The sequence below is a fragment of the Notothenia rossii genome (assembly GCF_949606895.1).
Source record: "Notothenia rossii genome assembly, chromosome: 5".
Classification (NCBI taxonomy): domain Eukaryota; kingdom Metazoa; phylum Chordata; class Actinopteri; order Perciformes; family Nototheniidae; genus Notothenia; species Notothenia rossii.
This window is the reverse complement of record NC_136903.1, coordinates 62,551,920-62,567,535: the sequence shown is the minus strand read 5'-3', so window position 1 is coordinate 62,567,535 and position 15,616 is coordinate 62,551,920. Positions and strand designations below refer to the sequence as shown.

The following is a 15,616-nucleotide window of genomic DNA, read 5'->3' as shown; positions in this document are numbered from 1 at the left end:
CAGAATTGAGTATTCTTTCAAACCCTGATATAATAAAATCAAGATTCATATGACGATGAAGAACAATTTTCCATATGTACTGTTACTGACTTCTCTATGTCGTCACTGGCTGAGGATGAGGAGGGAGCTGGCAGGCTGGCCATGCTCAGCGCATCTCCCTTCATCAGCACGCTGAGGCTCGCCTTCACGTAGCCTTTGATCCCTGATCTGGTGTCAGCCGGGTCTGTGAGAGGGGCCCACTTCTGGTAGAAGCGGTGGTCTGGAGAGTTTGGCACAGAGGTTAAAGGTCAGAGGGTAGTGTACAGTATTTTATATCAGAGTGCTGCAGTGCAACGGGGCTGGTACCTGGCTGGTTGTACACGGTGGAGATGTCGATCTTAAAGGTCCCAATGTGGGTCATAAGGAAGGCCAGGGTCCGTCTGTGAAACACCTGAGAGCAGGGGACGTCAACCAGAGGTGAGAACTTTCGGGCCCCTCCCAAAACTCTCATCAGGTTAACAGCAGTAGGAACAGAAGCAAAACATACAATAAAACTATAAAACTGACCTTTATCTCGATGACTTTGTCAAATAGGACCTGTGGAGTCTCCTGAAACTCAAACTGGAAGTTCTGGAAGACAAGAAAAGGCAAACAGCTGTTATATACTTAACGTACACTTTATTCTGCTGCACTGTATTTAATTGTATTGGACTGTATTTTACTTAAAACAACTCTACTGTGTTGTCATTTATTCTATTTTACTCTACTTACAGTACGTAAGTTCATGGTAGTGTATTCTACTGTACTCTAATGTAGTTTATTGTATTTCATTAGACTGTATTTTACTGTACACTGCTGTACTGTATTTTTTTTACTGTACTTTGCTGTTAATTTTCTTTCTGTACTGGATTTTACTCTACCGTTTTGTACTGTAACATACTTTACGATACTGTATTTTACAGTACACCACTGTATTGCACTGTATTGTCTCCTCTCTGCACTACCTCGTTGTAGAAGGGGCAGTTGGTGGATTTCTGTGTCGCTGTGTGTTTTTTCTGATCTCCTACTCTGATGAAAACTGCAGGGTTGATGTTCACTCCAACCAGCTTCTGAGCCTCCAGGATGTTCACATTCACCTGCAAACACACAGACAGAAAACACACACACACACAGACAGAAAACACACACACAGACAGAAAACACACACACACACACAGACAGACAGACAGACAGACAGACAGACAGACAGACAGACAGACAGACAGACAGACAGACAGACAGACACAGACCTTAATGCATTGACGCTGATAATGGGTGACCAAGCAAGTTGCATATGCCTAAAATGGGAGGCCTCTGTGTGATGGAGTAAACTTGTTCCAAGTAACTGTTTTGTTACTTAAAATGAATACACTGTACAGTAATTCATACTAAAGCTGTATATTTTTGGGGCATATTTGAAGAACAATTAATCGCTCAATACACAGCTCTTGAAAAAATCAAGAGACCACTTCATTTTTCTTAAATCTCAATCTCTACATGTTTGGCAGACATTCCATTCCAGTGTCTGTTGAACTCCAACACAGAGAAATGTTGTCAGTAGTTTATAGAATAATTTTTATTTTTTATTCCAGAGCTGAACTCCTGAAATCCAGTTTTTGTTTATTTTTCCCATCAGAAGTGACTTCTACTGACCGGCGAATGCCTCTGTGTTTAAAAAAAATATGTTTTATTCTGAATGGCTGGGAGGTATGTCCGCTATTAATCTCCACTTGAGGGGCATCTAAAAAAGGTAGTTTTAGTTGGACAAGTAGTCACAGTTGTGAAAATTACTAACCAGAATGTGTGCTCCAATAGAAGTCAGACTGCTGGAAGAGAGACTTAAGGCCCGGACACACCAAGCTGACACCAAAGAACTGACACAGACGGACCCTGACTGTTGTGTCGCCTCGCGTCTCTGTGTTTTGGCCATGTGTCGCACTGGAACACACCGCAAAGACTTCAGCCGACGGCCAAGAAGCACGTACGAACTGCGCATCCGGCAGTGGCAATAACTCTCCTTACCAGCAGGCGGCGGTAGTGTGTATTCGTCATTCAAAAGAGGCAACAACCGGAAGACAGACTGCGTGATAGCCGAGAGAAGAAGAACCGACTGCGTGATATAAACATACAACAAATAGCGTGTGCGTTCCATTTTCACTCTACAACGAGAAGCTCATTGGGCTTTCCCGAACCTGTATCGAGAGCTGGAGTTAAAAGAAATCTCAGATTTGCCTTCTTAATGGTTTGTTTGGGTCCCTCACTTCTGTTTCGCTTCTAATGCACTGATTCGCTAGCTGAACAGCCAATCAGAGTGATTTATTTTGCAGATACCTTTTCGGCCGACTGCCGATTCAATGGCGAATCGGCGGGTTTTCGGCCGAAAAGGCATCGGCACGGCTGAAAAGACACAACCTTGCAGGACACACCAATCTCAGTAGGGCGTGTCGACGCTCATCGTCGGCCTGAATTCCACCAATGGCCAAAGTCGGCTTGGTATGTCCGGGCCTTAAGGCTGATTGTCGAACCCAAACACTCTGAATGGTTAATGCAGGGTTGATGGCAGCTTTCCCATCTAGTCTGAATGTTCTGTGGACTTGAGAAGCAGGATTACTTACGACCAGCAGGGCTGCTGTGAGAGTTCAGTCAATACTCAACAAATAACCCTCCCTTTACAAGGGTGTAGAAGAACCTTAGGTGACCTTCAGATGCAAGGGCTCTTGGTCACGTGGATGAGGAGTATTCGCAGCTTGGCGTATGCTGCTTCTTGCTCATCCTCAGAGGACAGAACACTTTCCCACACTCGCCGCCCCGCTGCAAACTCCAGTAAAGGAAGCAGCAGGTGGGCGCACACACGTGAGTGGAATAAATCACAGAAAGTGCTGTCAAAGCACTGTGCAGGTTCAGGAGACGCTATTGCCGGCGTGCTATTGTCAGAAAACACACCTTTCCTGGTATAATAGCTCAGATTAATGCACTTCACCATTGAATGTGAAACAAAGCGTTAATACGAAGGCGCACGGCCATGTGAGAGTGGCCGCGGTGCGTTCAAGGACCTCTGCAGAAGAACGGTGGGTTACGTATTGTAACCCTAGTTCTAGAGTGATGTGTGTGTGAAAAATGCATTCAGTAAAAACAATTGCATTTATCCCAGAGTAAGAGTCATCTCTCTCCACAATTTCACATTTCCCCATAATGTCTCGTGGAAATCGGCAAGATCCGTTTCATACGATGTTAATCATTGGGCACCCATTATGAGATGCAATTCCCCACTCGCCGCCCCAGCTGTAACTCCAGTAAAGGAGGCAGACACTGGGCGCGAGCATGTGAGTGTGATTAACCGCAGGAAGTTCTGTCAAAGCGCTATGCGGGTGCAGGGACATTATGGCCGGCATGTTGTTGTCAGAAAACACACCTCGCCTAGTGTAATAGCTCTGATTGATGCATTTCACCGTCTGTGTGAAGATGGCATTATGACGGGGCGCGCAGCCCCACGAGAGCGTGCCGCGGTGCGTTCAAGGACCTCAGTAGAAAATCGGCCCTTTCTGTGTCAGCCCCCCATGAGCCAATCTTCCTTTTATGGAAGGTTTGGCGGCGGAGGGGGCCATCAGAGAGTGCTACAGTTTCTAGATGCGACTCCAAAGCGGCTTGCAGGTCCCCTAACACAGGGGGAATGGAAGCTCAGCTGTGTACTGACAGAATGGATGGCCAGGACACTGAAACTGGGGTACTCACTCCAGTTTTGCAGCGTCTCCATTCAGGCAAATCTATCATCCAGGAGGAGATAGGTTTCCTTTCAACAGTGTGCACTCTCAGGACAGAGAAAAGGGGCTTTAATCCATGTACTTCCTGGTTCCCAAGAAGACAGGAGAGTTCAGACCCATTCTGGATCTTCGCCCATTCTGGATATTCGCAGCCTGAATCAGCACATTGCCTGCAAAAAGTTCCATATATAAACCAATTACTGGAACTACGGGAGCCGGGCAATTGGTTCACAACCATCGACCTGAAGGACGCTTACTTTCATGTCGAAAATTGGAAGAAGAGCAGTCCCATACCTCACCAGCAGGTGGAATATCTGGAGATTTTGCTCGATGCAGGCAGATTACGTGCCACCCTGTCAGAGAGCAGACAGGCATCCCTGCTTCAGGCAGTTTGCAGACTGCGACAGGGGGCAACGCTGACAGCTTTGACCATCATGCAGACTCTGGGTCTCATGGCGGCTGCTCACCTCGTGGATATGTGTCGCCTGCAGAGGTGGTTTGCCGGCCTTCGCTTAGATCCCAAGGGGCACAAACGACGTCTGGTGAAGAAGACCGGGCGATTGGTTCACAACCATCGACCTGAAGGACGCTTACTTTCATGTCGAAAATTGCTCCAAAGCACAGAAAGTATTTGCGTTTTGCCTCCCAGGGGGGTAGCCTGACAGCTTTGATCATCATGCAGACTCTGGGGTTCATGGCGGCTGCTCGCCTTGTGGATATGCGGCGCAAGCAGAGGTGGTTTGCCGGCCTTCGTTTAGATCCCAAGAGGAAAAAACGACGTCTGGTGACCATACCCCCCCTCAGTGGAGGGCAGAGGTCGCGTTAACCGAATATTTTCAGTCAGTGACGGATTTTTTCTAACAATGACGGAAAAATCTGAAAGCAGTCCTTAATTTTTACGGATTAGAACATAACTCGGAACAGCGCCAACATGTCCACCAGCGGCCCACATTATATTACATCCTGAGTGGCCAGGTAGACATCTTCATTCACACCCCTGTCCCGTTGGTGGCGAGTGTGTGTATATTAAGTAGCTATTGTCTAGTCTTGCTTTTGACCTCGTTGATTACCTCGTTGTCTAACCAGCTTTAGCAATCACAAAATGTCATGGCAGCTGATCGTCCGAAGCTTTTTTAATAAGCCCAGTAATTGTGATGGTGTGGATAAACGAGGTGAAAAAAGAGGGATTGATGCGGTGGAGGATGAAGGACAAGCCAGTAAGACTAAAACTGACAACGTTCAGCCAGCGGCAGAGGGGCAAGCAAGTGGCAAGGAGTTCAAGCGGGAGTACCGGGTTCGGTGGGAGCAAGAGTTTAAGTGGCTGAGGAGGGAGGATGGCAAAATGTTCTGTGACATCTGTAGAAAAGCTAAGATGAGTAACGGATTTGTCCGAGGGTGCAAAACGATGCATAGATCAGCGTTCAGGCTAGGCTACAGCAGGTCAATTGAGTTGTTCTTGTAAATGTTTTGTTCATATTTTGATTGTAATTGTCTCATTTAAAATGATGGCATTGTTCATATTTGCCTGTTTAGGCACAATGGTCACGGTGTTTTTAGCGGCCTCTGCCCCCCTCTGCTGTGCTGTCAGTGCAGGAAAAAATAAATCATTCATGTTCGTTTTGACATGAAAGGTCGGTGTCTCTGTTCATCTTTTTTTTTCTCCGTGCCCTTAAAATCTCTGTATGAATCATTAAAAAAAATGAATGAATGAACATTTGCTGCTCAGTACCCAAACATAAATATTAAATATGTCTCATCTCATCATTAAAACATGAAAAATAAAATGACGGGTAATAATGGATTGTGACGGACATTTCCATCAATCCCTCTTCTTTCACCTCGTTTATCCACACCATCACAATTACTGGGCTTATTAAAAAGGCTTCGGACGATCAGCTGCCGTGACATTTTGTGAGTGCTAAAGCCGGTTAAACAACGAGGTAATCAACAAGGTCAAAAACAAGACTAGACAATAGCTACTTAATATACACACACTCGCCACCAACTGGACAGGGGTGTGAATGACTACATAATAGTTACAGACTACAGTAGAGTACATTAGATCGCCCTCAGTCTACCTGGCCACTAAGGATGTAATATAATGTGGGCCGCTGGTGGACATTTTGGCGCTGTTCCGAGTTGTGTTCTAATCCGTCAAAATGACGGACTGCTTTAAGATTTTTCCGTCATTGTTAGAAAAAATCAGTCATTGACAGAAAATATTCGGTTAACGCGACCTCTGACGCCAGGCCCCTTCATAAAGTTTTATCTCTTGGACATGGCTCCTTCTCGTCGTCAGTGCTTGCTGGGGCAACACATAACTGGTGAGAGGGGGGGGGGGCTGTGGGTCAGTAGGTGTCTGACCCCCCCACCTGGGACAGAGTGCACTTATGTTTTTCCCATGCTCCTTAGGGACCCGGGGAACATGATGCGCAGTAAGCTCCATACAGAGTCTTCCGCACTATTTGTGTGTTCCTTATCCAAGCTGTGGCACCGTCTTCTCCACGGTCACAACCAGATGGGAGGAAGTGGGGGTGCGGTGGATGTTAGCCTAAGGCCGGTCAGGGTCAGTGTGATGGGTCGATGTTGTTGGACGACAGGGCGTTTATACATCGGGGTTCCACCCACCGTACCCATAGAGTCCAGTAGAGGGCGACAGTCAGGAGGCGTAGCCGCCCTATATACTGTGGGCCTGCACGCGCATTCAGGTAGGCTTGAAGCAGAGGTGGTGGGGATCTGTGCCCGCTATTAAGCCAGGGCACGAAGGACAGGCCCGGGTCTCTAGAAGTAGCGACTGCATGAGGGTATGATAACTCTTTCTTCTTCTTTCAAACGTTTTACTTTCTCTGTCAGTTGTTGCTTGATTGCTGAAGAGAAAAAGGATGACAGTCGGGAGGCGTAGCCGCCTTATATACTGTGGGCCTGCCCACGCATTCAGGTAGGCTCGCCCCGATTGGCCGGCTACGTTTATGCAACTCAGTAGGTGAATACTCGCATAGCATGGTAGAGAGTAGTACCCATAGAGTCCAGTAGAGAGGAGAAACCAGCTCGAGTGCGCTAGACTTTGAAAGTACACAACCGGAAAAAATCTGCCTCTTCCTTCAGACTTCTTTACAAAGCCCCTCCTCCAACACACACAACGGCACACATTACCAATGAGGGCATGAGATAAGTTTGTGCACAGATGGAAGGCTGACAGGCAGGTAGGCCATCCAGTTATTTTAGCCGGGCCGGCTGAGATGATTGGTCGTGCTTTTTACAGCGCCACGGCTTCCACAGATGACATTTTTTTATGTATTTATTGACAAAGCGTTTAATATATTCATTGCTATCGGGATGTTAAGAGCATTTCATGGAATATAACAAAAAGTGTTTCTGAAATAAACTACATACCTACCTACCTCCGAAAAAAACAACAATATTATTGTGAATATTAAATGTTATTTATGCCAATAAATCCCCCTAAATCTTACACACAGGTCCATTAAAACATTGTCCGAAAGCAGAAACAACACTATAAGAGTGGTACGAGTGAACCATACATACAGCATGGTCAGCGGCGTAACAAGGTTGTGATTGGGCCCGGTGCAAATATTGTTTTTGCGCCTCTCCCCCCCCAAACATAAGCGCTAGAGATGCGCTCACACACGCACAGACATCTCTCTTGTCCCTTCACTTTTGAGCGCCGCTCTTGTGCTTTGGTTTGCTGTAAATTATAAATGCAAGCTATTCAATGTTTTATAATGCTGCCGAACTTGCTGCTGCTAGCTACAGTACAGTACAGTACAGGTTGATTAAACGGTTCGCTCATCACGCAAAGGTATCACATGACATGAAAGGGAGCACGGTCATTGGACAAATTACACATTTATTTAGGTTGCTTGGTTACTTTGAAGACTGCGGGAACCGGCTTAAAAATATATTAAAGTTTTTTTTTTTTTTAATGGGCCCCTGGCCGGCTCTGGGCCCCGGTGTGTTGCACCGGCTACACCGTCGATAGTTACGCCACTGAGCATGGTATATAGACAGCTGGGAAGCGAAGAAATGAGCTGAAACTCAATATCAAGCTCTGTTAGTCTGAGAGCAGTTGCTGATTCAGGTGGGGATTCTCTGCAGATTCTCAACCACTCGTACCCCTCACGTGAAGATAGATATAATAGCCACTTATTTTGTAGTGTCTCTGGGGCACATCAGGACATGCTTGATGTATCAGCTCAGGATCCTCCAGCAGTTTCTTGGGGCTGTGGCTGCAGAGAATGATGTCTGGGTCACCTTGATTAGTCTGTTGCCACGGAAACACTGGCCAGGAGGTGGACCATGTAAACTAACAACCCCCCACTGTGCTATTACCATGACAAAAACAGCAATATTTTGGAGCCAGCTTGCTCAGATGCAGCATTTTATATATTTTAAATATGTATTCAACATAGATTTAGCTCTCCCCATTGAGTACCTGCTTTCTTTTTAATGTATTTTCTATTGTGTTTAAATGTGATGTGACATATGATGTGTTTAATGGTTTAAATGTCTGCTTACACAAAAAGTAGACGAAAAAAAGTGTTCTTCTTTTTCGTTTTTGTTCTTGTTCTTGTTCTTCTAACACGGCTCAAGATAAGCGCTCAAACATGGATAAATGAACTCACCTGGAATCCCTGGACTCTAGGCGTCGCCGCAGCAACATTTCTGGACATCGGTCTGCAACGACTACGCACACACGCACACACACACACACACACACACACACACACACACACACACACACACACACACACACACACACACACACACACACACACACACACACACACACACACTGTTGACAGCAGCTCTTGAGTTGACAGAACGGTAATTAGACAGACAGTAGTGTAGTCTGACCTCAGCAGAGGAGTGAAGATGATGTCAGAAGCATCCAAGTCCATAATGTCATCATCTTCATCATCTTCATCATCGTCTTCATCTTCATTCCCTGTTCGGACAAGGCTCCTTCCCAAACGTCGAGCCTCTCTTTCCAGCAGGCCTGGGCGAGCGACAGTCAGCTGACTGACAGAGAGAGAGAGAGAGAGAGAGAGAGAGGAATGAATCGTTTCCCTAAAATGACTTATTTTTATTCTTACATCAGTAGTAGAGGTGTGGAAGAGTAATTGGTTTCAGATGATGATGATGATGATGATGATGATGATGATGATGATGATGATGATGATGATGATGATGATGATGATTGTGTTTCAAAGTACACCTGATGCTTCGCAATGTCTGATATTTCTGACAAAAAGATACTTATGTTTTGATCAGCAGGATAATCTCCAGATAACAACACTTATATACATTTTAAAGCATAAGTGCTTTAAAATGCACAGCTAATGTTATAGGCTAACAGTTAATGTTAGCCTATAAACTAACTATATCACAGTCACATGGCTGCGTATCACCACCACAAAGCTAAAGGTGGCTAATGTTTGGTGTGATGAAGTTTGCAGTCTTATTTAGTCAATTGTTAGCAACCAATGTTCTTATGACACATATGAGCTTCAGACTTTGGGGTATTTACTGACATATATAACTAAACTTTAATAACGTTCAAATATCTTTAGCTTGTGTCAACAACAGACCTTATTTCAGCTGTCTTAACAAAAACACGTTTAAAAGGGATCCGGATGTGGTGAAATGTTTGAAGACTCATTCCTGCACCACTATTATCCAGCATAAGAGAATTAATGTGTAAGTTGTGTGAATTCTTACCTTTCAGGGTCAGTAAATCCTACATTCCTGAAGACCAGAGCTGATCTGAGGATGAAGGAATGAAGAACAAAATAAATCAAAGTAATTGCTGTTTTCATTTTCAAATAGTTCAAATACTTTAAAACATAAATGTTGTATACAATACACATGCATATGAATAACGTAAAAATATAGATGTGTACTCTTAGTGTGATCAAAATAATGATTGTACAAATAAAATTCATTGTTTTTTTTCACAATATGTTCATTGGTATTTTCTTATTGAACAACAAAGTACATCACAAACACATACACGCATACACACACCCTCACATTGCACCAGTATTAAAAGCATAGGCCTACAAATAAAATAAATAAAACATAAATAATTTCACAGTTTCTTTTCAAAGGCAGTCCACATTCCCGTCCCTCATAATAAGCATATATGGCTCCCAGAGCTGAACAAAGTCCTTCCGCTTGCCCTTAGCGATGTAAGTCAGTCTTTCTAGACCCACACTTCCAGAAAGTTCCTTCAACCAAATCCTCAGTGAGGGGGCATCCGTACATTTCCAACATAAAGCGATAGCCCTCCTGGCTTGGAGAAGGCCACAATCCAGAAGCTTGGTTTGTTTTGAAGTCTGTTTGAAGTTCTTTGGATATATTCCAAGTACACAAAGTTTGACATTCAAAGGGACATTAATGTTAAACATCTCTGACAGACACCTAATAACATCCTTCCAGAAGATTTGAAATTGTGGACATCCCAAAGACAATGAAATAAAGTTCCTTTCTCATCCAAACACTTAGAGCAGACATCTGGAATATCGGCAGACATCTGGAATATTGGCAGACATATGATGAAGTTTGACAGGAGTTATGTGCATTCTCATTAACTATTTATACTGAAGTAATTTGAACCTAGTATTTATTGTCTGACTTTGTGCTTTTAAGCAAGCAGCATTCCAATCTTCCTCATCAATATTCTCTTTTATATCCGTTTTCCATGCACTTAATTTATCTAATGCTGATTCAGTGTCAAATGCAACCATCATGTTGTAGAATTTAGATACTAGGCCCTTTCCTTCCAAATTTGCAAGTGTTATTTCCTCAAGTTTCGATAAAGGTGGTAAATACGTTATCGGTTTATGTTTTGATGACATGTAACTTGGGAAAGTTTACTCTAAGGTACTGAAAATGAGGGTCAGGCCGATTGTCGAACCTCACATTGAGGAGGAACAATGCGGATTCCGTCCTGGTCGTGGAACGACGGATCAGCTTTTTACTCTCGCAAGGATCCTGGAGGAGGCCTGGGAGTACGCTTATCCGGTCTACATGTGTTTTGTAGACTTGGAGAAGGCGTATGACCGGGTTCCCAGGGAGTTACTATGGGAGGTGCTGCAGGAGTATGGGGTGAGGGGGTCTCTACTCAGGGCCATCCAATCTCTGTACTCCCAAAGCGAGAGCTGTGTCCGGGTCCTCGGCAGTAAGTCGGACCCATTTCAGGTGAGGGCTGGCCTCCGCCAGGGCTGCGCTTTTTCACCAATCCTGTTTGTAATATACATGGATCGGATTTCGAGGCGTAGTCGTGGGGGAGGGGGTCTGCAGTTCGATGGACTAAGGATTGCACCACTGCTTTTTGCAGATTATGTGGTTCTGATGGCTTCATCGGTCTGCGACCTTCAGCACTCACTGGATCGGTTCGCAACCGAGTGTGAAGCGGCCTCCAAATCTGAGGCCATGGTTCTCAGCAGGAAACCGATGGACTGTCCACTCCAAGTAGGGAATGAGTCCTTACCCCAAGTGAAGGAGTTCAAGTATCTCGGGGTCTTGTTCTCGAGTGAGGGAACAATGGAGCGTGAGATGGGCCGGAGAATCGGAGCAGCGGGAGTGGTACTGCAGTCGCTTTACCGCATCGTTGTGACGTCGAAAGGAGCCAGTTGAGGTGGTTCGGGCACCTAGTTAGGAGCCCCAGCAAGGCACCTAGTTAGGATGCCACCTGGGCGCCTCCCCTAGGGAGGTGTTCCAGGCACGTCCAGCTGGGAATAGACCGAGGGGTAGACCTAGGACCAGGTGGAGGGATTATATCTCTTTGTGGCCTGGGAGCGCCTTGGGATCCCCCAGTCAGAGCTGGTTGATGTGGCCAGGGAAAAGAAAGTTTGGGGCTCTCTGCTGGAACTGCTACCTCCGCGACCCGACCACGGATAAGCGGGAGAAGATGGATGGATGGATGGACATGTAACTTTTTAACTGTAAATATTTTTAAAAAGTGCTTTTTAGGGATTTGATATCATAGCTGATCAAAAGAAAGCAAAACTCCGTCTGTATATAGATCCATCATTTTCTGAATGCCTTTTGTATTCCATGATTTAAATCCGCCATCTCTTTTCCCAGGTGTAAACTGCTCATTACCCCAAACAGGAGTAAATTGAGACAGCATAGGTGTGTCGCCTACATGTTTGTGTGCAGCATACCAAACTGAGATCGTATTCTTAAGAAAAGGGTTTTTTGTACGTTTCTTCAATGTCTTAATATCTGAAGAGTAAAGATATATTTGTAATGTCAGATCTGGATATGGAGTTGATGTCTGCTCTATCTTTACCCAAGTCGGGGGTGTTGTTGTACAAAAATAATATGAAGCTGAGTTTAGTTGGGCAGCCATATAATACCATTTAAGATTAGGGAATTGAAGACCCCCCTCTCATAAGGTAGGTATAATAGTTTAAGACGGAGTCTGGCTTTTCTGTTGTTCAAGATGAATTTGACTAAATAATTTGTTAAGCTTTTCGTAGAACATATTTGGTAGTGGCAATGGAAGCGTTTGAAAATAATATAAAAATGGAGGTAGGATGGTCATTTTTATGATATTTATTCGTCCGATCATAGATATAGGCAAGTTGGACCAGCGGCTTAGTTTTTCAGTCACTCCGTCTACCAGGGGATCATAATTAGCTGAAATTATGTGTCTGAGTTCCGGAGTGATTTTAACACCCACACATCTGAAACCGTCAGTTGTTGTCATAAATGGAGTATCTACTATGGGACTGTGTCTCTCTTTGTCATTCAGAAACATCAACACTGATTTAGAGTTATTCATTTTGTATCCAGAAAATTCACCAAATTCTTCTATTACTCTCATTAAATTGGGAATACTATGTTTTATATTTGTCACGAAAAATATTATATCATCTGCGTATAAAGAAATGCGATGTTCTATCCCCCCAAGAGTAATGCCTGATAATTCTGTATGTGCTCTAACAGCCATAGCTAAAGGTTCGATTGCTAATGTAAATAGCAGTGGAGACAGAGGGCAACCCTGTCGGGTAGATCTCTCTAAATTAAAGGGTGCCAAGATAGTGTTTTTAGTTAGGATCTCAACGGATGGGTTTGTTTATAGCAGTTGAATCCATTTCAGAAGGGTTTCACCAAACCCGAATCTTGGAAGTACTTCAAAAAGATAAGTCCATTCAATCCTATCAATTGCTTGACACGCATCCACTGAAAGCATTGCTGTGTCCTTCGCGTTACGTTTCTCATGTAGTATATTTAAAACTCTTCTGATGTTGTGAACTGTCAACTGTAACTCAACTCACAATGCCTGATATTTTCCGATGCAATCTCAAGCTGTTACGATGTGAGGTGCAGGTGAAAGAAAGATACGTGGAGAGAGGGTTTTCTTGCAAAAAATAAACAGGCGTTTTATTCTTAGCCTTCCACATTATTCCACAGCAAACACAAACTGCATGCCTGGTGCTGCATTCACCAGCAAGGAACAAACACAAAATGCCCCCTTCCCCTCTCTTCCCAACCACATTTATTGGAGACTGCCCTTCCCACTCCAACCTGGCCAATCAGGTCATGGTTCCGAAAGCGGAGTGAAGGGTTAAATACAAAATTAAACACTATTGTCTACACTTAATAAAACCCTAAAGGCTTAAGTAAATTCGTTATTGCATCAACATAAAGATTATACCTTCAAAAACAACAAGGTCTGCTTAAACGGATAGTTTTTAACCTAATTGACACTCATCAAATCATACATTTCCTGACCAATCGCGTCCAAGACTCCGCCTACTCATACGGCACATATAAGGAGTACTTTGGAGGCGTGCTCCCCCTTCGAGCACTGGGACAAGATGGCCTCCAGGTCTGAACAAAGGAAATGGTGATTACTTGGTGCTTGTGTGTTTTACAGACTGACAAATTAATTTAAATGCATTTTATTAGTTTGTCTATGTAAACTGTTTTTATAACTTTAACTGAAATAAAGACAACTCTGAAAAAACATGTACTACCTTTCTTATCAAACAAATAGTTAAGACCAACATGTTAGTGAGGGAGTGTGTGCGCTTCCTCACATTTCACACCTCCTCCCCCTCTGGCTTGCACAGGTCAGGCAAATGAGAAAGATAGTCAGCTATAAGATTGTTCTTACCAGGACAATACTACATGGTGAACTGGTATGGCTGGAGGGCTAGGCACCAACGTAGAATCCTTGCAATCTGATGCTTAGATTGCATCCACTTCAAAGGTCTGTGGTCTGTCTGCAACACAAACTCTCTTCCAATAAGGTAATACTTCAATGAATCTATAACCCACTTTATAGCCAGTCCCTCTTTTTCCACCGTAGAGTACTTATTTTCCCGGTCAAACAGTTTCTTACTCAGGAACAGTATAGGCTTCTCTTCGCCAGGCTCTCCTTGGGCTAGCACTGCTCCTAGTCCAAAACCAGAGGCATCAACTTGCACAAGAAATTGTTTTATGAAGTCCGGGCTCTGCAACACAGGAGCTTGACAGATCTGCCTCTTTAATGCCTGGAAGGCATTTTCACACTCATCATTCCACACAACTTTAGTGGGAGATTTTTTTGTTAGATCAGTAAGTGGGGCAGCTAATGTAGCAAAGTGGGGAACAAACCTTCTGTACCACCCCACCAGACCTAAAAAGGACCTCACTTGCTTCTTTTTCTGGGGTCCGGGTATTACCTGTATGGCCTTTACCTTCTCCACTTGTGGTCGTATTTGCCCACGTCCAACCAGGTATCCAAGGTATTTCACCTCCTCTTGAGCCCAGGAACACTTGTTGGCATTCAGGGTTAGCCCAGCTTCCTGTATCTTGCCCAACACAGCTTTAAGATGCTGCAGATGTTCTTCCCAGGATTCACTGTAGATTAACACATCATCTAGGTAGGCTGCTGCAAACCTGGTGCAATCATTAAGAACAATGTCCATTAATCTTTGAAAGGTTGCAGGCGCTCCATGAAGACCAAAGGGTAGTACAGTGTAATGAAACAAACCCATTCCTGGAATCTGAAAAGCTGTATACTCTTTGCAGGCTGGCTCAAGAGGCACTTGCCAGTAACCTTTACAGAGGTCTAAAGCTGTAATGTACTTAGCTTTCCCCAACTTCTCCAGTAGCTCGTCAATACGCGGCATAGGGTATGAATCAAAACAGGAAATGCTGTTCAGCTTCCTCATGTCCGAGCAGAATCGAGGTTCAGTGGTGTTTTTCTTAAGAACAAGCACTATAGGATTTGACCACTCATTTCTAGATGGTTCAATGACTCCCATGTCCAACCTCAACTCCACCTCCTTCCTAAGTGGTTCCATCATTCTTTCAGGAATTCTGTAAGGCCTCAGGCGAACATGTTCAGTGTCCTTCAGTATAATGTTATGCTTTATCACATCAGTGCGTCCAGGTTTTTCTGAGAACAATGCTGGGAAAGATTTTTTAAGCTCACCCAGTTGATGCCCCTGATCCAAACTCAGATGCTCCGGAGGAACCTGGGGTTTACACTTCTCTCTGTGCGGCACCATGTCAGCCTCCTCTGTTTCCAACGCATCCTCTTCTTCCAGCTGGACATCTTGGATCATCAGAACATGTTCTCCACCTGCCTTCTGGTTTATTCTGTCATGATATTCTTTTAAAGGTGTAGTCGTACCACACCTTCTGCTTATGTTGAGCTTCATGCATGTGTTCTTTGACCGTTTCTCTGTAACTGTCCAGTTTGTCTCTCATCTGCAGAATGTAAGAGATGATGCTGTTGGTTGTTGTTGCCACTGCCTCACTAGCCACCCAGTTCTTCTTCAGCACGTCCAAAGGGCCTCTGACCTGTCTGCCAT

The 15,616-nt window shown here is 44.4% G+C and overlaps 1 protein-coding gene across 1 annotated transcript in view; it reads right to left on the bottom strand.

Annotated features, from left to right (window-relative positions):
• The window catches only part of fer1l4 (fer-1 like family member 4), an 88,059-nt gene that overhangs the window by 50,514 nt on the left and 21,929 nt on the right, over nucleotides 1-15,616 (bottom strand). The window contains 7 exon segments of the mRNA XM_079681568.1: nucleotides 91-259; nucleotides 346-430; nucleotides 547-609; nucleotides 984-1,115; nucleotides 8,423-8,483; nucleotides 8,655-8,819; nucleotides 9,519-9,563. Coding sequence (XP_079537694.1) covers nucleotides 91-259; nucleotides 346-430; nucleotides 547-609; nucleotides 984-1,115; nucleotides 8,423-8,483; nucleotides 8,655-8,819; nucleotides 9,519-9,563 — 720 coding nt within the window.